General features: G+C 46.4%; 1 protein-coding gene across 1 annotated transcript; it reads right to left on the bottom strand.

Annotated features, from left to right (window-relative positions):
• Positions 1–18030: 18030 nt before the first annotated feature.
• Positions 18031–19172, bottom strand: LOC124686250 (2'-deoxymugineic-acid 2'-dioxygenase-like). The gene is made up of 2 exons (XM_047220230.1): positions 18956–19172; positions 18031–18857 (listed from the first exon to the last, which is right to left on the bottom strand). Exons 1-2 carry the CDS (start codon positions 19170–19172, stop codon positions 18031–18033), a joined length of 1044 nt encoding a protein of 347 aa, XP_047076186.1.
• Between the last annotated feature and the right edge of the window lie 4088 nt (positions 19173–23260).

Raw genomic sequence — 23260 nt, 5'->3', positions numbered from 1 at the left:
CACTATGCATGAAGATCGATCTTCATGCATAGTGGTGCTCTCCGAGGCGTACTCTATATATGTCTATTACATGTAGCATAGTGGTACTCTTCGAGTCAACGATATATGTAACATGTACATCTTCATTCATTGTGGTGCTCTGCGAGTGGTGGTATGACGTCCCGAAGGAAAAATCCCGCCAATTCCTCGCCTATTGCTATGAAGCGGTCATCGATTGAGAGCTTGTTCCGCTTTCTTGCCAACTATAAAAGAATAAGATACAAATGAATACATGAAACAACTATTACTGAAACTCGGCACAACTTATGATAACAAAACAAATTTGTGAAGATTGTTTTTGTACCTCTTTATTTCTCTCATTATTCGTTCTCTCGTTGACAATTCTGCGGATGAACTCGCAAACGAAGAATCCACAGAGATCGGTCCCCGGAGGTTGTTGCGGGCATTTCTTTACAAGAATATAATTCAATCAAACAATAGTCAAGTATGATAATTGAAAGGTGTGTGGACCTAGGTAGTACTACTTACTTTCGCACGCCATCGCAGCTTCGGTGGCCATTCACGGGACGTATCTTCCTTGATGAAAGTTTGCCATACGCTGCTCGACAAAAGAAAATGCATAAAAGAGTCATCAATTAGTTCAAAGCAGGAAATTAACGAAACAAACCGATAAGAATTCAAATTACCTTCTGAGCATTAAAAAACAAGACACGTATAGATCCTTTTCTTTGGTTAGTGAGTCCAAGACTTCAACTTCTCCAATTTCCAAATTGATGACGAGAAGAATAAAGTGAAACCTACGCACGTTTCAATATGTAGTCATTAGTTAAAATTTTGACATACGGTGAGCAAAATATAATGTGTTATAAGACAGTAAGACTCACTCGAAGTTGTAAGGCCAAAGTATTAGCTTTTTGTCACGTTGTCGCTTCAAAAACCTTAGCAAAGTCTGCGGTGTATCCTTGTTATAGAGGGGATCATCTATGGTTTTGACATGCATTGTGTTCGGGTCAATGAACCCAATGTCTGTGATATCGTCCCTTTTGCATTCGAGCATCTTCGATCTGCATAATATAGCGCACAAAAGATTATAATCTGCGGACAATGAACGACTTCTCAAATTAAATAAATAAATCACTTACGAGACAATAGCAACCGATGATTGATTTGTCGAGGGCCCGGAGATTGTATAACTGAAAGAGTTCGGCGAAGTCAACGTTCACACAGCACTCCTGGAAGTAGTGCTCTTCCCTAACTCGCACCATGATAGTCTCGATCCCTTCCTTTGAGGCCTTAAGGTACCACGAATGCAAGTTACGCATACATGTTGGTACCTTCCTGAGATTCTCGACCAAATCTTTCCCTTGAACAAACCGATATGCTCGTTCAGCTAAGGCGTAATCAGCTTGCGTCTTGTCGAGAACTTTGAACGGTCTTCCCGTCAAACACCTTGAGAGGGGCGACCGATTGAACGGGTTGTTGTCCGAGCTGGTAGACACTGTGTATCCCTTTTATCTCCCTGATACCCGATTTAACGGGTTTTGTCGCCTCGATCATCTTGTCATACGACCTTTCAATAGAACGCGCATAGTCAGATGGCGGCGATGGTACAGGGTCATATAGATTGTCAACGGTACGCACAACTTTCTCCCGATCTAGTGTCTTCTCGAAAGGTATCTCCGGCACTTTCGGTGCAAAAATTTCTTCACCTCGGCCTTAACGGCCTCCGCGTTTTCCTCTCGGAGTTTTTTCCCAAGGTAACTTCTCGGGAGGCGGCAGTTGTTTCTCCTTTCTAGCTTTCTTCCTAGGCGGCGTACCGTTCCGCTTAACCGGACGCCTGTCTTACGCGGAGGATCTCGAGATGGTGGACTCACGCCGGGGTCCCTCTCAGGTAGGTGTGGACTTGGCTGCTCACCAGGACTGCCACCAGGAGGAGTCGATGGCATTTGCTGCTCATGTGTAGGAGTCGGTGGCCTTTGCAAAAGGACGACGTACTTCTTCGGCCATAGGGCGAAACCGTGCTTGACATCGCCCAGTGTCCTCTCATCTTCACCTCTAGGAATATCAAGCTCCACTTTTTCAAACCCCGAAACAACTTCATCCACCCCGACACGAACACAACCAGGTGGAATGGGCATATGATGGTGCATTGCTCCATCTTCACTTGGGTACACATAGCCGACCGCCACCTTAACAGACGCGGTCCCGATTAACATATGTAGCTCGCAATCTGTCTTCTCCGTGACATAATCCACGGGGTAGCTTCCTCCACATCCGTCAAGATGCGAGGAACCGACACCGCTTCTTCGCTGAGATGGGGCAGCATCGGCTTGTGGATCCCGTAGAAACAGCGGCTGATCGGGTGCCCTCTCGATTTCTCTCAAGAGCCTCCACCCTAGATAACAACTCCGTTACAATGTCGGCGTCCTTCTTCTTCTTTCGCGAACGGCTTCTATAAGTGTCAGCGCTGTCCGGCCACGCTTCCTTCATGGTGAGACCTGGGCGAGCTCGTACCCGTCCAACATGTTCGGTGGTTCCCGCAGCGAGTGTCAGCTCGTCATTCTCTCGATCGGGAATGTACTCTCCCTTTCTGACCTTTTCAATTGCATCTACAAGCTTCGGTACAATTGCCTCAATTTTTTCCTTCCATTTTCCCTTCGCAACGATCAACCCTGTCTTTGGGTCCAACCCTGCCCCATGAGCGAACAACCAGAACTTGGACCGTTCGGGCCAGTCCCATGTCTGTGGAGTGATTCCATGATCCATCAGCTTTATTCTCAAACGCTGTCCACTTCGGAATGGCACTCTTGTAGCCACCTGACCCCAAATGATGCGGAAGTTTCTTCTTTGCAGCATTTTCGGTATTTTTCTTCGATCGGGACACAAACTTAGACGATTTCTTATACTCCTTAAATGCGGCCCAGTGATCTTTTATCTTCACTAGATTTTCGGTATTATCATCGAATACTGGATCTTCATTCTTATATTTGTCCCATAAATTTTTCTTGAAGCTCTGGAATTGTATGGCCATCTTCTTCCATGTCCATTCCTTGACTTTATCCTTCTGGCCTTCCGTCATGTCTTCCGGTAGGCTGAACTTTGTCAGTAGCGTTTCCCAAAGAAATTTTTTCATGCTGTCGTTGACATAAGTAGCACCACTCTCCGGGTTCTTCGGCTTATGCCACTCTTGAATGCTGATCGGTACATGGTCCCTAACAATAACTCCGGATTGACTTGTAAATTTGCGGCAAAACTCCTTGGGCTCCACTCGGTTCACCATTAGCCTTGAATGCCGTGAGGGCTAACCTGCCCTCGCCCTTTAGCACCCGCGTCGGGCCTCGTTTTGTTCTAACAGTACTTGCTCGATGATCCGAAGGCTAAAAGAAAAAATTATTCGTTAATAAGTGCAATACAAATAAATGAATGCATCTAGGGATGAACACAGACTAATTGATACATAGATATACACCTCGCCGGAGTTTGTGATGGACACTTCATTGTCTTTTCTAACTTGTTCAGACTCAAGTCCCTCGCCAAAATCATTCGTAAAGTCGGCGTACTCGTTGTCATCTCCATCGTCGGGTTCCGGACCACGGGCACTCTCATAGATCAATCGCTGCACCGCTTCTTCCCCTTCCTCATCTCGGACGAAGGTGCCGTCCTCCATACCTCAATGTCACCGCAAAATTAAGAAAGCAATTGTATTTCATTCATCATGTCATGATCATATAACAGATTGCTAGATGGATAACAATTGAAATGAAGAAAGCAAAAAAACCCTAACGGACCGCCACGGCCACGGACACGGTGTTCCCCTCCTCCTCTCGCTCTTCTCTCTATGTCGCGGCGGCACCGCCACGGACTCGGCACCGCTACAGACCCTAACCCTAACACTCGGCGCTCGTCCTCTCGCTCTTCTCTCTATGTCGCGGCGGCTGTCTATATATCGACCGTACACCCCTCGCCGTATGGATACACGCCTAGCACTACTAGTATTTAAACCGCATCGTGCAGATGCTAATTAACTTCCCAGTGCTTCTTCATGGTCAGATTTGCAAATCATGGAAGGTTTTGTTCGGTTCTGATTTTGCTCTGTTTTCGGATAATGGGCGACGGCATGATCGACAGGATGTGGGAGGCAACGACGAAACACGCCGGGCAATGCGAGGTCGGCGACAGTGGTGTACGCGTACACCGCAGGGCAGACCGGCGGCGTCGGCGGCGCCACCGTGTACGTGAACTCCATCTGCCAGCTCGTCAAGATCGAGCTCGCCGGCGCCGAGTGCGTGCCGCAGCACCTCAACAGGGCGCGAAGGCGTACGTGCACCCGGCCTGCTCGCCGGAGGCGTTCGAGCAGCGCGCCAGCCTCCGGGAGGCCGACATACTCCTCCACGCCAGCCACGCAGCGCGCGCGTTCAGGCCGGCAACTTGAGCGGCCCTTCGCTGCATCGCCGAGCATGTTGCGCATGCTGCGCGCCGCAGCGCGCGTACAGCGTGGCGAGGGTGTTGGCGACGTAGGGCATGGCGTCGATGCCGAGCTTGGCGCGAGCGCGTGCACCCTCACGGCCGCGCAGCGCAGCCCGGCCTCGGCGCACGCGGTGAGCACGGCCGGCGCATGCGTGCGAGTCGCAGGCACCCCCGAGGCGCGCATCTCAGCCGAAGCGGCGGAGCGCGCCGTGGCGTCGGCCCGTCCGCGTCGGCCGCGCCCACGAGCGTCGGCCCGCCCGTGTCGTGGCGCCCACGAGCATTTCGTCGAACACCCCGAGCGCGGAGGCGGCCGGCCTTGGCGTAGGCGTCTGCTAGCGCGGTGGCGTGGCCGGCGCCGGAGGAGACGGCCGAGGACCCGACGGCGAAGGCGTGCAGCGACGCGGCGTGGCCGGCGTCGGCGGCCGCGGCGCAGGCCTTGAGCGCGAGGCTGACCACGAAAGGGTCGGCGGCCGCGAGCGGGGAGGCGTGGATGCGGGCGGCGGAAAAAAGGAGGAGAGGGCCGGGGAGGTACCTGCGGGCGGCGGCGGCTGCGTCGGCGGTGGCGGCTGCGTCTGCGGCGGCGGCTTCGTCGGCGGCGGCGTGGGTGCGTCGGCGGCGTGGGTGCGTCGGCGTCGTCGGCGGCGTCGGGGCTCTGCTGTCGCGCGGGGGAGAAAGAAGATTTTGGGATTTTTCGGTCGCCGGCTAAGTGTAAAACAGGGCGATGGGCTTTAGTACCGGTTGGTACCACCAACCGGTACGAAAGACCTTTCGTACCGGTTGGTGGTACCAACCGGTACTAAAGGGTTTTTTTTTGTTTTCTTTTTTCTTTTACTGTTTTCTTTTCTATTGCTGTTTCTTTTTTCTTTTACTGTTTTCTTCTTTCTTTTCTGTTTCTTTTTCCTTTTATTTTGTGTTTCTTTTCTTTTCTTCTCATTTTCTATTTCTTTTCATTTTCTATTTCTTTTCTTTTCATTTTCTATTTCTTTTCTTTTCATTTTCGTTCCCCTTTCTTTTGTGTTTCTTTTCTTTTCTATTTATTTTGTTTTCTCGTTTCTTCTTTCTTTTCTTTTATGTTTTTTTTCTTTTCTTTTGTGTTTCTTTTCTCTTCTTTTTATTTTCTCGTTTCTTTTCTTCTCTATTTCTTTTCTATTTCTTTTTCTATTTCCGTTTGTTTTCTTTTCTATTTGTTTTCTATATCCTTTTTTATATTTCTTTTCTATATATTTTCTAATTCTTTTCTATATATTATCTATTTCTATTCTTTACTCTTGCCACGACGCCGTCCGCGCGGGAAACTTTCCGGCCACGACGCCGCGCGGAAAAGAAAGGGCGGGAATGAAATTTTATTACGATTGAACTCGAATTAAAAGTACATAGCTTAACCGAAAATTAAAGATACATGACCAAATTCTACCGGGGAGTCATTCAGTCATACTCCTGCCTAGCCCCGTAGTACTCGCCACCGTAGTCGTCGTAGTCGCCGTCATCATCGTCGCCGGCATCGGGGTCGCGGTACTCGAACGTCGGCGGGTGAGCACGCGTGGGCCGGGACCGAGGGTAGCGCAGGCGGGGGCCACGGTAGGCCATGACGCCCGGAGAGTCCGGCCGCGCCACCACAGCCCGACGGCCGGCCTCGTTGAAGTTCGGAGGAGGCGGGCCGCCCTCCTCGTGCTCGGCAAGCGCCCTCTCACGCCGATTGATGAAGAAGCTTTCCCAAGTCGGGCCGTAGTCGGGATGCCACCGGGGATTCCTCCGCTGCTCCGGCGTGAGCTCGAAGTAGTAGTGGTTCGTGATGGCCATCTCGCGCGCCACACCTAGAGGGACCGGAGGGACCGGTACGCCTCCGACGCTTAGCAACCAGCCGGTCGGGACGCGGTAGCCCGGCGGGCAGGGGTAGTTCGAGGCGCAAAGCGCCTCCGCCTCCCGGGGTTAGAGATGCGATGGAAGCCATGGGAGAGAATGATGAGGTTTGCAGATATGAGTCTAGATGTGATATGTAAATGGTGGCCAAGCCTACATATATATAGTGAAAAAATGGCGGGAAGACAGAGGCGGGAACCGGTGGAAAGCGCGGGAAGAAAATAGGCGGGAAGACAGATCGAGGCAAACCTTTAGTACCGGTTGGTGGGTGCAACCGGTACTAAAGCCGTCGGCGGGATAAGGACGCCCTGCTCGATGAGATAAAGTATGTAGCGCACGACGCCCTGTCGGTGGGATAAGGACGCGTGGGTAACCTTTAGTACCGGTTGGTGGGTGCAACCGGTACTAAAGCTGTCTGGCAGGATAAGGACGCGTGGGTAACCTTTAGTACCGGTTGGTGGGTGCAACCGGTACTAAAGCCGTCGGCAGGATAAGGACGCCCTGCTCGATGAGATAAAGTATGTAGCGCACGACGCTCCGTCGGTGGGATAAGGACGCGTGGGTAACCTTTAGTACCGGTTCGTGTCTACAACCGGTACTAAAGCTGTCGGCAGGATAAGGACGCTCTGCCTATAAAAGGAGCATCGATACACCATGGGAAGCAACTCAACAAGCCAACATGGATGGAGAGTTTCATCACCATGGATGGAGGAAAGGGTTGGGAAATCTCCCGTGGCGGAACTTGTCGAAGATGCCCTTGGTGCACACGCCCTATGGCATCTTCGGAAGTTCCGCCTCGGAAAAATTTCCCCGCAAGCCCGTGGAAGACTCCATCTCCTCTAACAAATGTTGGGGAAAGGGTTGGGAAATCTCCGTGGCGGAACTTGTCGAAGATGCCCTTGGTGCACACGCCCTATGGCATCTTCGGAAGTTCCGCCTCGGAATTTTTTTCCTGCAAGCCCGTGGAAGACTCCATCTCCTCTAACAATGTTGCGGAAAGGGTTGGGAAATCTCCGTGGCGGAACTTCTCGAATATGCCCTTGGTGCACATGCCCTATATATGGCATATTCGGAAGTTCCGCCTCGGAATTTTTTTCCTGCAAGCCCGTGGAAGGCTCCATCTCCTCTAACAATGTTGCGGAAAGGGTTGGGAAATCTCCGTGGCGGAACTTCTCGAATATGCCCTTGGTGCACATGCCCTATATATGGCATATTCGGAAGTTCCGCCTCGGAAAATTTCCCTGCAAGCCCGCGTGACTTAACTAGTAAAACAAGCCAACCATCTCCATTGTTAATATCTTACATACAGTAACATCATTACACAAAAGTGATTTCCATATTGAGATACACAAGTTATGATCCCTATATGTAGCTAGCTAGTCTTCCGAGTTTTCTTCGCTCGTTTCCCTTTCTTCTTACTGCGACGCAACCATGGACAATCTTCATTGTTTAAGATGATGCTTGGGTCAATTTTTACCTTGAAGGGTGGAATATCGTCAAACTTATTATAATCTTCTCGACATGTCTGTCTTGTCCTCTACTCCCACGATGTTTCTTTTTCCCGAAAGAACTATGTGCCGCTTTGGCTCATCGTATGATGTGTCCTCTTGCCTTTCTTTCCTTTTTTTCGGTTTGCTAGACATATCCTTCACATAAAAAACCTGAGCCACTTCACCGGCTAGGACGAATGGTTCGGTGTCGTACCCAAGATTCTTGAAATCCACCGTAGTCATTCCGTCACTGCGGGTCTACCTCGTACCCCGTCTTTCGAGGTTGAACCATTTACACCGGAACAAAGGGACCTTGAAATTAGGTCCATAGTCAAGTTCCCATATCTCCTCTATGTACCCATAATATGTGACCTTGTTCCCATTGCCATCTTCTCGCATCAAAGCGGACACCACTGTTTTGGTTGGTGCTCTTTTTGTCTTGGGCGAAAGTGTAAAATGTGTTCCCATTAATCTCGTACCCTTGAAAAGTCGATATAGTAGAAGATGGTTGCTTGGCCAACAAGTACAGCTGCTCGTCATCGGTGACATTCATGAGACGTGTTTGCAACCAACCGCCGAAAGTCTTCATGTGTTCTCCATCAATCCAATCTTCACGTTGCTCCGGGTATTTAGAGCGTAAGATCTCCTTGTGTTCCTCTTTGTACGGAGCCACCAAGATGGAATTAAGTAGAACTGTGTAGTGTGCTTGAGTGAAAGAATGTCCGTCCATACACGTTGCTGATTTCTTTCCTAGCGTGCCTTTTCCACGCAGCCTCCCCTCATAGCGCGATTCAGGAACACCGATCGGCTTAAGGTCAGGAATAAAGTCAACACAAAACTCAATGACCTCCTCTGTTCCATAGCCCTTGGAGATGCTTCCTTCCGGCCTAGCACGGTTATGAACGTACTTCTTTAAGACTCCCATGAATCTCTCAAAGGGGAACATGTTGTGTAGAAATACAGACCGAGAACGCCAATCTCTTCGACCAGGTGAACTAGGAGATGTGTCATAATATTGAAGAAGGATGGTGGGAACACCAACTCGAAGCTGACTAGACATTGGACCACATCCTTCCGTAAATTTTGTAGAGTAAGTGGATTGATCACCTTCTGAGAAATTGCATTGAGGAACGCACATAGCTTCACAATGGGTACTCGAACATTTTCCGGCGAAGCCCCCTCAATGCAACCGGAAGTAATTGTGTCATAATCACGTGGCAGTCATGAGACTTTAGGTTTTGAAACTTTTTCTCCGACATGTTTATTATTCCCTTTATATTCGACGAGAAGCCGTACGGGACCTTGATGCTACTCAGACTTCAAAAAGATCTCCTTCTCCTCTTTGGTAAGAGCATAGCCGGCGGGACCTTGATACTTCTCCGGATTCAGTGTTGTTTCCTTCGTGGATACTTTGCTGGTCCTCGCCGTGCATCCGGTGTATCTTTTGTCTTCCCATACACGCCCAAGAAGTTTAGCAGGTTCACGCAAAGATTTTTCGTCACGTGCATCACGTCGATTGCGAGTGAACCTCTAAGAATTTCCAAGTAGGGTAGCTCCCAAAATATCGACTTCTTCTTCCACATGGGTACGTGTCCGTCAACATCATGCGGAACAGATTGTCCGCCGGGACCCTTTCCAAAGATCACTTCTAAATCCTTGACCATATCATATATAACTTCCCCATTAGGGCGGGTAGGCTTGGTTCGGTTATCTCGCCTCACCTCCGAAATGCTTTCCTCTCTTTCTTACGTGATGTTGTTTTGGAAGAAATCGACGATGCCCCAGTGTACACATTCTTGTTTCCCAAATAAATACTATCGAGCCTCACCTAAACGAGTGTGTGCATGCATTGTATCCCTTGTTTGACTGCCCCGAAATGTTACCAAGAGCAGGCCAATCATTGATGGTTACAAATAACAACGCTCGTAGGTTAAATTCCTTTTGTTCGTGCTCATCCCACACAGGTACACCTTCGTCACGCCACAACTCTAAAAGTTCTTCAACCAATGGCCTCGAGTACACATCAATGTCGTTGCCTGGTTGCTTCGGGCCCTGGATGAGCACTCGGCATCATAATGAACTTCCGCTTCATGCACAACCAAGGAGGAAGGTTATAGATACATAGAGTCACCGGCCAGGTGCTATGACTGGAGCTCGCTCCCCGAAAGGATTAAAGCCATCCGTACTTAGACCAAATCTTAAGTTCCTTGCGTCATCTGAAAATGACTTGAACTCTCTGTCGATTTTTCTCCACCGCGACCCGTCGGCGGGGTGTCTCGAGCATCACATCTTTCTTACGGTCCTCTTTGTGCCATCGCAACAACTTGGCATGCTCTTTGTTCTGGAACAAACGTTTCAACCGTGGTATTATAGGAGCATACCACATCACCTTCGCAGAACCCTCTTCCCGGGGGTGGACTCACCCTCAACATCGCCGGGGTCATCTCGCCTGATCTTATACCTCAATGCACTACATACCGGGCATGCATTCAAATTCTCGTACTCCCCGCGGTAGAGGATGCAGTCATTGATGCATGCATGTATCTTTTGCACCTCTAATCCTAGAGGGCAGACAACCTTCTTTGCTTCGTACGTGCTAGAGGGCAACACGTTCTCCCCTGGAAGCATCTTCTTTATTATTTTCAGCAACTTTTCAAATCCCTTGTCGAAGTACCATTCTCTCGCCTTCCACCGCAGCAATTCCAGCGTGGTACCCAGCTTTTTCTCGACCATTTTCGCAATTTGGGTACAACAGTTTGTTGTGATCCTCTAACATTTTCTCCAACTTCAACCTCTCCTTTTCATTTCCGCAGTTCATCTTCGCATCAAGAATGGCCCGACCCAAATCGTCATCCGGGTCATCAAAAATCGGCTCATCGAAAATGAGCTCTTCTTCAGCTTCATCTTCCCCCATTCTACTACCACCGTCTTCAGTGAATAAGCTGGGATAGTTGTCACTATCCTCTTCTTCTTCGTTGTCTTCCAATATAACTCCTCTTTCTCCGTGCTTGGTCCAACAATTATAGCTGGGCATGAAACCATTCTCCAGCAGTGGACGTGAAGGGTCTTCGAGGTAGAGTAATCCTTCATATTCTTACAGGAACTACATGGACAATACATGAAACCATTCGACCGCCTGTTTGCCTCAGCCACGTTGAGAAAATAATGCATGCCAGTAATGAACTCGGGATGGCACCGGTCACCGTACATCCATTGTCGACTCATCTGCATTTTATATGTATATCAAAAATCATTAAGTACACAACATCATGGATATATGAGTGACCAACTTAATTAATATTCAAGTTCATCACATAAAACTAAGTTATTTTTATAAAAAAGAAGAGGGGCTCACCGAGGTGGTACCGTGCCGGCTAGGGGACGACGCTAGCGATCGACGGCGGTGAGGACGGGGATGATACTAATTAAAACCTACAAAACATACCATAATTTCAGCTCAAATTGCATATAAAAAAATAAAATCACTAACTTAGGCATTTCATCGAACACCTTGATTGCACTACAAAAATAGTACGAGTTAAAACTACCAAAGAACTGAGCTAAATTAGGAACGCCGGAAGGAAGGATGATATTGCTAACCCTTGGATAGATGTATGCCGTTAATCTTGTTAAAATGGTGGAGAAAAATAAAGATTATTGGAGTGTGTGAGAGGTGGAGAAAAATTTAGAGTGTGAGGAAGATGAGAAAAATGAGAGCCAGCAGGGGGCTCGGGACGAGCTGGGCGATTTTGATATGGCTGGGTACCTTTGGTACCGGTTCGTGTTACGAACCGGTACCAAAGGTCCAGCCCGGGCCCCACCACGCGTCTGAATTTTGGCCGAAGACCTTTCGTACCGGTTCCTAACACGAACCGGTACGAAAGCCCCTCCCAAACCGGTACGAAAGCCCCTCGCCCACCTGAGCCCTCAAACCGGTACAAATGGCCCCATTGGTACCGGTTCGTAAGGGAACCGGTACCAATGGCTTAGATGGATGTGAGGTTTTCTACTAGTGCTACATGGAGTATGATCGACGATGACCGCGATCCACACAGTTGCCAAATGCATAAACTCGGGTGAACAAAACGGGCAGACAAGCAGGCGACAGAATATATCCTTCTCCTGCCGACCGACCGACCTCACTCGCTGGACTGGTCGAGACGTAGCTAGCCCAGCGATCGGAACTCCATCGATCGGGCGGTGGAGGAGATCGACAGAGCTGCCGTGTTGCCTGGCGCGCGTGTAGAAAGAAACCACACGGGAGAAACGGGGCAGACACAGTATCTTCAGCGTCTTAGCTAGCAATCCGACGATACCACCTCAGCTCAGTTGAGTGATAGATCGGGACCGTCCCGTGCTTACTGGTGGCCAGCACTGTGTTTTTTTCTTCCATAAAAAACGCTTTATATTAGTTAAAAGGTTTAACATTACATTTGGCCTCTCCATGGAAAGAATATGCCCACAGACGTTCAAGTTCAGAACAAACAGGTAAAATCAGTACAAAACGAGCACTAAAAGTCTCGAAAAGCTAACTAGCTAGACATGAGGAGCCGCAATCCTACGATTGTGCTGCTACCCATGTATGGTAATAAATTCATTCGATGGTAGAACATATATGAATGATTGATCATATCGACTTAGCGAACAGACATAGCAAGAGAAGGTGTTTTATTGTCTCCTCATCGTGACAGAGGATACATTTCGTACATCCATGTCAGTTTCGTTTTGCAAACAAGGTTAATTTTAAGAATAACACCACGATGAAGATACCAAGATACCATGCAAAAAAAATTATTTTTAACGGTATCTTCATCTTGTAAATAGATTTAGGGAGATTTATTATTAACTACCAACTGAATGGATTTGATTAACGCTTTATACATGGACTCTAGCGAAAATACACCCTTGTTAAGTCCCCATCTAATTTATTAGACCCATGCATCAGCTGGACAGAAACTAACCAATGTAGCAGTTCATTCCAAGATGCCAACCAGGGCGTAATAAGATCACGACTGAACGTCATGATCGGTGGAGATGTTTCCATCACCTTTGCTATGATCTCACCTTTTTGGCGTACAATATTGTACAAAGATGAATATTTTTCTCGAACAGTGGTTATTCCCAACCATTTAACCTCCCGAAACTTTATCTCTGAGCCCATCCCTGATGGAGAAAGAACCATATAAATAAAGTTGGATGTTGGTTGCCATAATATATGTCCAAAAATGAGAATTTCCTTTTTCGTATAAACTGAGAAATCATTTTTGAGTCAATATACTTTCTCCACAACAAGTTTTACCATGCACTGTCCTCATTTAACAACCTAGCCAGCTATTTTTCAAGCAAGGCCTATTTTTAACCTCTAGATCATGGACACCAAGCTGCCTTGATCTTTTCGATGACGAATAACATTCCATTTAATCTACCGGTATTTTTTTCTTCTCACTATCTCCTTTTCAAAAGAACTGGGATTGGAAATAGTCAAATCTATTCAAAACTCGTTTAGGCAACTGGACGACATAAATCATACACAGTACTATATTAGTGAGTATTGAATTTATGAGGACTTAATGACTAATATTCCACTCAAATGTAGTAATTCAACGTTGGTGTTTGATCATCTCATATTGCCTGTGACTGAGATGTTGCTCAAAATGGTCTTCACATGAAGCTTGAATTAACCAAGCACCATGCATGCGCCAAACACCTAGATCGACCTCCGGTGGCGGAACAACGCTATCATACTCTTCAACCATCGTACCATGGACTGCTGCAGGCCGATTTGGATGGAGAAACTAGGACAGAAATGAAACCTGATCCAATTTGAATGCTTGAAGAGCAAGGTCGGTGACAAACTCCTTCCAAAATTTTCCCGTCGCATCCTATTAATAGCAATTGTTGCATATGAATCGCTAGGTATGATTCAGATCCTATCATCCTATCTTCACATATCTAGCAAGTTGCTCTCTATCATGGACGTTTTTTTTTCGTCAGTCTAGCAGATGATTATTCTTCCCTGTTGAGATGGATGCCAATGCCACGTATATATCTGCAGATATATATGTGGCATTAGCATAAAGTCAGGCTTTAGTTTTCACCTACTGATCGACCAACTATTGTTGAGAGTTTGCAATCTGAGTAGTAATTATATGAAAACCGTATAGAGCACTTTTATGTTTTGACGAGTATATATTCTAGAAAATTTATTAGACCCATGCATCAGCTGGACAGAAACTAACCAATGTAGCAGTTCATTCAAAGATGCCAACCCGGGCGTAATAAGATCGCGACTGAACATCATGATCAGTGGAGATGTTTCCATCATCTTTGCTATGATCTCACCTTTTTGGCGTACAATATTATAACAAAGATGAATATTGTTCTCGAACAGTGGTTATTCCCAACAACTTAGCCTCTCGAAACTTTATCTCTGCCCATTCCTAAGGGAGAAAGAACCATATAAATAAAGTTGGATGTGGGTTGCCATAATATATGTCCAAAAATGGGAATCTCCATTTTCATATAAATTGAGAAATCATTTTTAGTCAATATACTTTTTCCACAACAAGTTTTACCATGCACTGTCCTCATTTAACAACCTAGACACCTATTTTTCAAGCAAGGCCTATTTTTAACCTCTAGATCATGGACACCAAGCTCCCTTGATCTTTTCGACGATGAATAATATTCTATTTAATCGACCGGTATTTTTTCTTCTCACTATCTCCTCTTCAAAAGAATCGGGATTGGAAATAGTCAAATCTATTCAAAACTCGTTTAGGCAACTGGACGAAAGAAATCATACACAGTACTATGTTAGTGAGTATTGAATTTATGAGGACTTAATGACTAATATTCCACTCAAATGTAGTAATTCAACGTTGGTGTTTGATCATCTCATATCGCCGGTGGCTGAGATGTTGCTCAAAATGGTCTTCACTGAAGCTTGAATTAACCAAGCACCATGCATGCGCCAAACGCCTAGATCGACCTCCGGTGGCGGAACAACGCTATCATACTCTTCAACCATCGTACCATGGACTGCTGCAGGCTGATTTGGATGGAGAAACTAGGACAGAAATGAAACCTGTTCCAATTTGAATGCTTGAAGAGCAAGGTCGGTGACAAACTCCTTCCCAAATTTTCCCGTCGCATCCTATTCATAGCAATTGTCGCATATGAATCGCTAGATATGATTCAGATCCTATCATCCTATCTTCACATATCTAGCAAGTTATTCTCTACCATGGACGTTCTTTTTTTCGTCAGTCTAGCAGATGATTATTCTTCCCTGTTGAGATGGATGCAAATGCCACTTATATATCTGCAGGGTCTTGGTGTATGGCGTAAAGTCAGGCTTTAGTTTTCACCAACTATCGTTGAGTGTTTGCGATCTGAGTAGTAATTACATGAAAACCGTATACAACACTTTCATGTTTTGACGAGTATGTATTCTAGAAAATAAATTGTAGAAGTCTGGAAACATCATCATAGTACTCCCTCCGATTTATATTACTTGACACTAATATAAATATATCTAGACATATTTTAGCTATAAATATATTCATTTAGTGACAAATAATATGAATCGGAGGGACTAGTAGGTATCTTTTTAGACTAGTTTGAAACTTGTGTTATGTAGCTAATTCGATTAGCCGGATGCTGACAGTCGTAGTCCCCAACCTAGTTTTAGTGGATCCTTAAGTACTCGACCACATCCTCCCTGCTAGCCGCGACGGTGTAATATGCCGCCATAAACTACCTGAACTTGATAGGATTCGTGGCCTCGTCCACCATCTCCGGCGTTGGGCTTAAACAACACTCCATCTTGGGCATGATGAAGGTTGCCACTGACATCCTTGTCACAATCTTGTCAGGAGCAAATCCACAGCCCTGATGCTTTCGGAGAATCCCTAGAGAACAGGTAATTTGAAGAATACAGAGATTTGGCTCTATGAGACTGTAGATCCAGATCTACTCTAGCTTTTCCTTCGAGGGATTTAAGTTTGGGTGGAGAAGGAAGGAGAGATCTAAAGTTTTCGGTGCTTGCAACAATGGAGTATGAGAGAGAGCGCGCGCGCTCAAGAACAGAGTATAGTGTAGTGCTTAACTGTTCTGAGGTTGGTGAAGGGGTATTTATACTTCAGCTCAAAATCCAGCCGTTGGGGGCGTCCATGTCAGCATCTGGTCGAAGTGGCCGGCCTTCCGGGCGAGGCGCCGGGCCAGCCGGTGCAGCACCCGGTCCTGCTGGGCCTCAAACCGGGCCAGTCGGCAGCTGCCGAGCGAGGCGCCGGGTCGGCACCGGGCGAGCGCACCCAGAGCCCTGGATTGTGTCCAGTGGGCACCGACATGGGAGCCGGTCGACGATGGGCCAGCCGGTGCCGCTGGGCCAGGCGCCGGGCGGGCATTGAAGGCCCACTGGAATGTGTTCGGTGTGCGTCGGCACCACGGCCGGTCGATGCCGGGTCATTCGGTGCCACAGCCGGCGCCGCCGGGCCAGGTACCATGATTATGGAAAACTATGTCCCTCTTTTCATTGAAGTGCTGGGTCTCCCTTCACCTTCTAGTTCCATGGATACACCAGTATGCTTGATGTACTAAATCCTGGAAATAATTTTGTAGACAAGCATTAGTCCAATACTCGAGCTACGTTGTCATTGTTACCAAAATAATGATAAGATTAAAATACCCTTACACCAATCCCTCGGAGGTGCTCCTAGGGGTGGGGTGTTTTCTAGTCTCTCTCATATCCAAGTGTTATTGCAAAATTGAGACAGAAGAGAGTGAGAGCACAGTTTCCTGTTGTGTTTTTCTTATATTTTGGCCTCTCCTTAAGAATCTTGCTCTTAACATTTTTAATGGATTAAAGCTGGGCATGGAGGATATTTCACCTCTGAATTTTGGTGCTCTCTTACCCCAAAATGTGTCGGTGCAGATTCGATTAAGAAATTCCGCCCAATCAGGCTTATTAATGTCATGAATACATGGATACAACATGGTACAACACCCGCGACTTATTCTTTTTGATTTACAATGTTCGAGGGCAAAAAAAAGAGTGGCCAGACATGACGCGATGACGGGAAATCTTCAGGCGCCTTTCCAAACTATATGATTTATCATGAACAAACGCTTTTGTCTACATGATTTTTTTTACTGTAGTCTACATGAATATTTACTATCGACGAACTGAAATAGCAGAGTGCTGGTACTATAACGTAAAGCTATCACAACCTTTTGCACACTCTGAACTTATCAAGGATTCGTCTATTTCTCCTGATACATATGTGTGCACCAAATATTTGCAGGTACACGCGTCTTCTCTCCTCTGTTTGATTATCTTGTATCACCGGTGACGGAGATGTTGCTCAAAATGGTCTTCACGGCTCCCATAATCCTAGATGTACGGACGGTTTGGCTTACAAAAACTTCTACGGGCTGACGTGCAATGAATTTATTGGCTGAGTGTTGATTCTTCCCTTGAATCATGGGCGACGCTCTGATTTTGTGCACTGCTTGATGCTGTCCGTAAGAAAATTTTGTAAGAATTTTTTGTAGGTGTTTCACGGCTCCATGTGAAGCTTGAATTAACCAACCATCATGCATGCGCCAAAGGCCTAGACCTCCTGAGGCGGAACAACAATCCAAGACTCTTCAGCCATGGTACCATGAACCACTGCAGGCTGATTTGCATGCGGAAGCTACGACAGAAATGAAACATGCTACAATTAGAAGGCTTGAGGAGAAAGTCCTTCCCAAATTATCCCGTTGCATCCTACTCATAGCAATTGTGGCATAGGAATCGTTTGGTGTGATTCAGATCCTATCATACTATCTCCACATATCTAGCAAGTTGTTCTCTACCATGGATGTATTTTTTTCCTTCAGTCTAGTAGATGATTATATTTATTCTTCCTTATTGAGATGGATGCCAATGCCAGGTATATATCTGCAGGGTCTTGGTGTATGGCGTAAAGTCTAGTTTTAGTTTTCACCAACTGATCGGCCAACTACCTTTGAGAGTTTGTGATCTGAGTAGTAATTATATGAAAACCGTAAACTTAGAGCTTACAACGCTTTTATGTTTTGACGAGTATGTATTCTAGAAAATAAATTATAGAAGTTCAGAATCATCATAATATGTTTTTAGACAGTTGGAAACTTGTGTTATGTAGCTAATTCGATTGGCCGGATGCTGATAGTTATAGTCCCCAACCTAGTTTTTGTGTATCCTGAAGGACTCGAGCACATCCTCCCTGCTAGCCGCGGCAGTGTAATACGCATCCATAAACTCACTAATAAACACAAACTCCCTGAACTTGGCAGGATTCGTGGCCTCGTCCACCATCTCCGGCGCCGGGCGGATACAGCACTCCATCTTGGGCATGATGAGGGTTGCCACAGACATCCTCGTCTCGGCGGAGTTGGTGACGGCGCGGTGCTCCACGCTGGCAAGTGCACCGTTGGTGACGATCTCCATTTGGTGGCCAAAGTTGATGACGAATGCGCCGGAGACGGGGCGGACGAGGAGCCACCGCCCATTGTGCCTCGCCTGGAGTCCCGCCACGTCGCCCTGGGAGAGAACAGTGAGCAGGTGGCGATCGCAGTGCGGGAGGAGGCCGAGCGTGAGGCTCGGGTCCGGGCACGGCGGGTAGTAGTTGACGTTCATTTGAGTCTCGCCGCCACTAAGGTCGCCGGCGAAGAAGCCGGTGCTGAGGCCGAGACCCTCGGCGACGAGGCGCAGTAGCGTCTGGGCCAAATCGTGCACCGCCTCGGAGAACTCGGCGAGGCGCGCCCTGAAGCTCGTTGGTTCGGCTGGCCAGTGCTGGACGAGCTCGTCTGTCACCGGGTGGCACTGGAGCTTGAGGTAGTCGAGCCAGTACCGCGTCTCGCCGCGGTCGTAGGTGGTGCTGGTGGCGAGCCGGAAGGGCTTGCTCTGGTCGCTGGAGCAGTAGGGGAGCTTCTTCTCCGCCGGCATCGCGAAGAACTCCGATGCCGCGTCGCGGAACCCCCTCACCACGTCCTCCCCCACGCCGTGGTTCACTACTTGCATGGAAGATCGAATCAACATCAAGCGGCAAAGAAATTAAAGTGCTACTGTAGCTGAATCATATGCATGAAGGACGTGGGCGCGCGGGCGCGTGCCTGGAAGAAGCCGAAGTCCTTGCCGGCGCGGACGATCTCTGCGGCGACGCGCTGGCGGAGGCCGTCGTCGCCGGAAAGGGCGGCGCGGTGCAGGTCGACGACAGGGAGGGTGACGCCGTCGTCGTCGAGCTGCAGGACGGCGCGCTTCTCAGGCGGGAAGACGTACCTGTCCGGCACCGAGGCGTGCGGTCGGGCGTTGCACAGCAGCTCCATCTCTGATCTCGGTCTATGTTTGTGGCATAAGCAACGTGCCAACATATCATGTGTACCTAATGAATGAAGCTCGGCTAGTTTGTTGGAAGTTGGAAGTTGTTTGGTGTGAGTCCACGTGGAAGCATATCCAGCGTCTGTTGGAGTTTTAAAGCCCTACGGCTTGCGCTGGTTGATAATATTGTCTTATCTTAATCATATTATATAATTTAAATATAACAATAACATATGATGTGTAATACTCCGGTAATTTTTATTCTTATCTTTAGCAACGAGATATTCTAAATATGTGAGATTGGGTTAAGAGATAATCTCTTAGCTGAGAAAAGGTAGAGTCTTTTTTCATCTTTCTATTTCCTCCACCTCAATGTTTATCCTACGTGGCAATTCTAAGATATCACCATTGTACATGCTCGTTGGAGTCTTCCGGCCAAATATGGCTTACATATCAGATCTAGTTTAGAATAGGTTTACATCATGAAATGCTTTGCTGCAGCGTTCGTTTTAATCTGGCCGACGCAAAGGACCGATGAATTTTGTTAGAATCTACATGAGAGTGGTAAATTCTGCGCGAACTCCATGTACAGAGTTTTAATCCGTGCAAATTGTGTAAGCTGCTAATAAAAATAAAAAATTGAAAAAAAACGCTAAAGAGTAAGTTTTTCGCATGGTATTTTCGTGGAGAAATAATCATCAGTAAAGACAAATCTTGCAAGACACAATTGGCAGGAAAGTACAAAGTATGTATTTTGTGACCATGACGAGACTACTAAACACTTATTTTCTAAGTTCAATTTTGGTACATGGGTCTATATATTTTGAAACTGACATTAAGGAGGCATATGGGTCTATATTGTTGGATCCTTTTTGCCTCATTAATTTTTTGTAACAAAATTATCTCACCAAAATTTATACGAAACAACTCTACTTCCCCAGCGTGAAGACATCTGAATAAATCTAGAAGATCTGATTTTATAGTATCCCAAAAGATTTGACAAAATTGCATCCGGACATGGTGCTTTGTTGTGTTCCATTTAAAAGACAGCCTTTCTTACTTCCTCTTCAGATTATTCAGCAGTAAGAAGGTTATTCTCCTCCCTGGACACTTGGGTTATATCATCCTATCGGGTCTCATCCATAAAGAAGGATCCTTCTTTCTGGATCCCCAAACAAGGTTTTATAATAATTTGTAATGTTGGACTTGAGATGTTTCTGGTCTTCAATGATACCTTCATCCTCAACGAGGGCAACAATATGTTTCTTCCTATGTCTGTTATTGGCAATACTATGAAAATATCTCGTATTGGAGTCTCCTTCAAGAATAAACTGGCTTTTAGACCTTTGGTGCCATTTGATTTCCTCCTCACAGAGTAATCTCGCAATCTCAGCATTTGATTGACTTTTCAGTTCAAGCTCTTGCGTAGATAAAAGCCTCATCTCAGCCAAGGCTTCCATCTCATCTATAATGGATGAGAGCCTCGGCTTTTCTTTTTTAAGAATACATGCTATATGATGTTTCCAATCAGTAAGGTGACTGCATAAAAAACGCATCTTTTTGTTCCACCTTAGGATCGGAGAGGACGCCCATATAGGTCTATCACATACATTTTTTACCATATCATGGAAACCTTCCTATTGTAACCATCCAAGTTCAAATTTGAAACACTGGTTAATCTGCGGTCTAAACGCTCCAGTGGTTAAAAGTATGGGCGCATCATCAGAAAGATGCTCCAAACACTCAAGAACCCTTACAGATACCATAGGAAATTTAGTTTCCCATTCAACACCCATAAGGACTATATCAAGTTTTTCGAATGTGGGATTGGGAAGGCTATTTGCCCAAGTGAATGGTCTTCTAATCATCTCGACTTCCTTTAAATCTATACTGTTAATGAAAGCATTGAATACGAAAGGCCAATGATCATCAAACCAGCCCTTGCTCTTCTCGTGGCGAAACGTAAGCAAATTGAAGTCTTCCCCAATTAAAATTGGATCGGGATTATCTTTCACTAGGTTAAGAAACTCAAGCAGAAAATCAGCCTTGAATTCTTCATGAGCAGCCCCATAAATGGTAACCAGACTCCAAGAATAATTGTTCCGAATATGGAGCTTAATATGATAATCTCCACTAGAACTTGCTAGAACTTACATGGTATCTATTTTTACTCCTACCAGAATTCCTCCCGGTCTACCACGAGGAGGACAAGATATCCACTCGAAGTCTATACCGCCAGATAGACGATTAAGTAGACTTTGAGAGAAATAACGTCTGCCAGTTTCAGAAATAGCAATAAAATCTAAGTTTTGATCTCGTATACAGTGAGCGATATGTAGATGTTTAGCCAAGTCTTCAAGACTTCTGATATTTGAAAACACACCATTCATTGAGAAACAACTAGAGATTTTGAAAACTTAACCTGCTTCTAGCTTGGGTTTCTTATTGGAAGAAGATTTTGACTTACGGCAAGACGCTTGCAGTTCATACAAAGAACCTAGCATCGCCTCATTCAAACCACCCTCCGAGACAATACCCACTAGGTTAGACATAAGTTGACCATCAATTGTGCCATTCGCTTCCTCTTCATCTAGATCAGTATCGTCAACCACATCATGAAGCTTAGGACTAACCTTGAGTCGGTCAAATTCCATATGCCTCAAGACGTTGGTGGATAAATTAATTTCATTTAAATTATTGCCTAGTCTATCCCCTAACTATTGAGATTTGAGGAAATAATAGGAGTGGAGAAACAAAGATAGGACTTAGCTAGCTAACGGGGACGTACCAGCACCATCTAAGTTTCGAACGGCTTTGCGACGCATCACCTACTTCAATGAGTCCTCATCAGTTCATATGTGTCCAGCAAATAGTTGCACGTACGTGCACGTCTACTCTACTCGGTTGGTTTTTGATCATCTCGTATATCAACGGTGCCGGATAATTTGCTGAAAATGGACCATGCATGCGCCAAATATCCTCAGATGGGACAAGAATGTGAAACCCAAAAAAATGAGGAAGGGCTCACTCCACATTCTCCTACTCATCATCCACGGTACCGTGAACCACTCCATGTCGACATGCATTTGGCTACTAGGAAACCAAAAAATCATGTTCAAATTAGCATCCTGGAGGAGTAGAATAGTTCACAGCGTCCAACCTAAATTGTCCCGATTCATCCTATTCACAGCAATTTACGCAGGTGAATCAAGGAGTTTGATTCAGCTCCTATCATGTATTCTGTAGAAAGGAAGGATGATTTCTCTTCTCAGTCTAACAGATGATTATTCTTTCCTGTTGAAATGGATGCCATCTACTATATATCTACAGGGTCTTGGTGTATGGAGTAAAGTCACACTTTAGTTTTCACCAACTGATGGAGCAATTATCTTGAATAGCCAACTGTTGTGTTCTGCGAGTACTACGCTATGTGAGGGGTAATAATATGACAACCGTAAACTGGGGAGTATAGAGGCAGCGCCGGCTAGGAAGACGAGGCCACCTGGCGCCCAAATCACGACCCAAACGATCACTCACACGCCGCCCTATAGCCCACGTCCGCGCGGCCACCCAAACCGACCAAATAGAATACAAAACGTGTCCTATTTGCGTCCTCATGTTGGAGATGGCCTTATTAGTACTACACTATATATTTTCTAGAGTTGAGTAATAACCATTTTCTCTCTCCATACTAGAAGAAAAAGAAACTATTTCCTCTATTTGAAGTTAGTTGTGTTAGAAATAGTATCTGAGTCGGTTGTTTAGACTCGTATGTATTTAGGACTTCTCCCTCTCCCTCTTGATGTACTCCTATATAAACCAAGACAGAAATACAATCTCGGTTATCCGAGTAGATTCAACTCTACCTGATCTTTTACATGGTATCAGGCCGGCCTCTTCGCCGACGAAACTGATCGCCGAAACCCTACGATCCATCCTCTACATCGCCGCCGCCCCGATCGTCTCTGGTCGTCGTCTCCATGGCGTCGCCCTCGTCGTTCCAGTCAATCAATTTGGGACAGCCGCCGTCTGATAAACTGACGCGCTCCAACTACATAGGGTGGCGAGCCCAAGTCCTTCCGCCGATCTGAGGTGT

This window comes from Lolium rigidum, chromosome 2 (assembly GCF_022539505.1).
Source record: "Lolium rigidum isolate FL_2022 chromosome 2, APGP_CSIRO_Lrig_0.1, whole genome shotgun sequence".
Lineage (NCBI taxonomy): Eukaryota > Viridiplantae > Streptophyta > Magnoliopsida > Poales > Poaceae > Lolium > Lolium rigidum.
Note: the sequence above shows the minus strand (reverse complement) of the source record. Positions and strands in the feature narration are given on the sequence as shown.

Coding starts and splice junctions, on each gene's coding strand:
- LOC124686250 (XM_047220230.1), bottom strand. CDS start 19,172: ATGGAGCTGCTGTGCAACGCCCGACCGCACGCCTCGGTGCCGGACAGG. Junction 18,858..18,955: donor CTTCGGCTTCTTCCAGGCAC/GCGCCCGCGCGC, acceptor CCATGCAAGTAG/TGAACCACGGCGTGGGGGAG.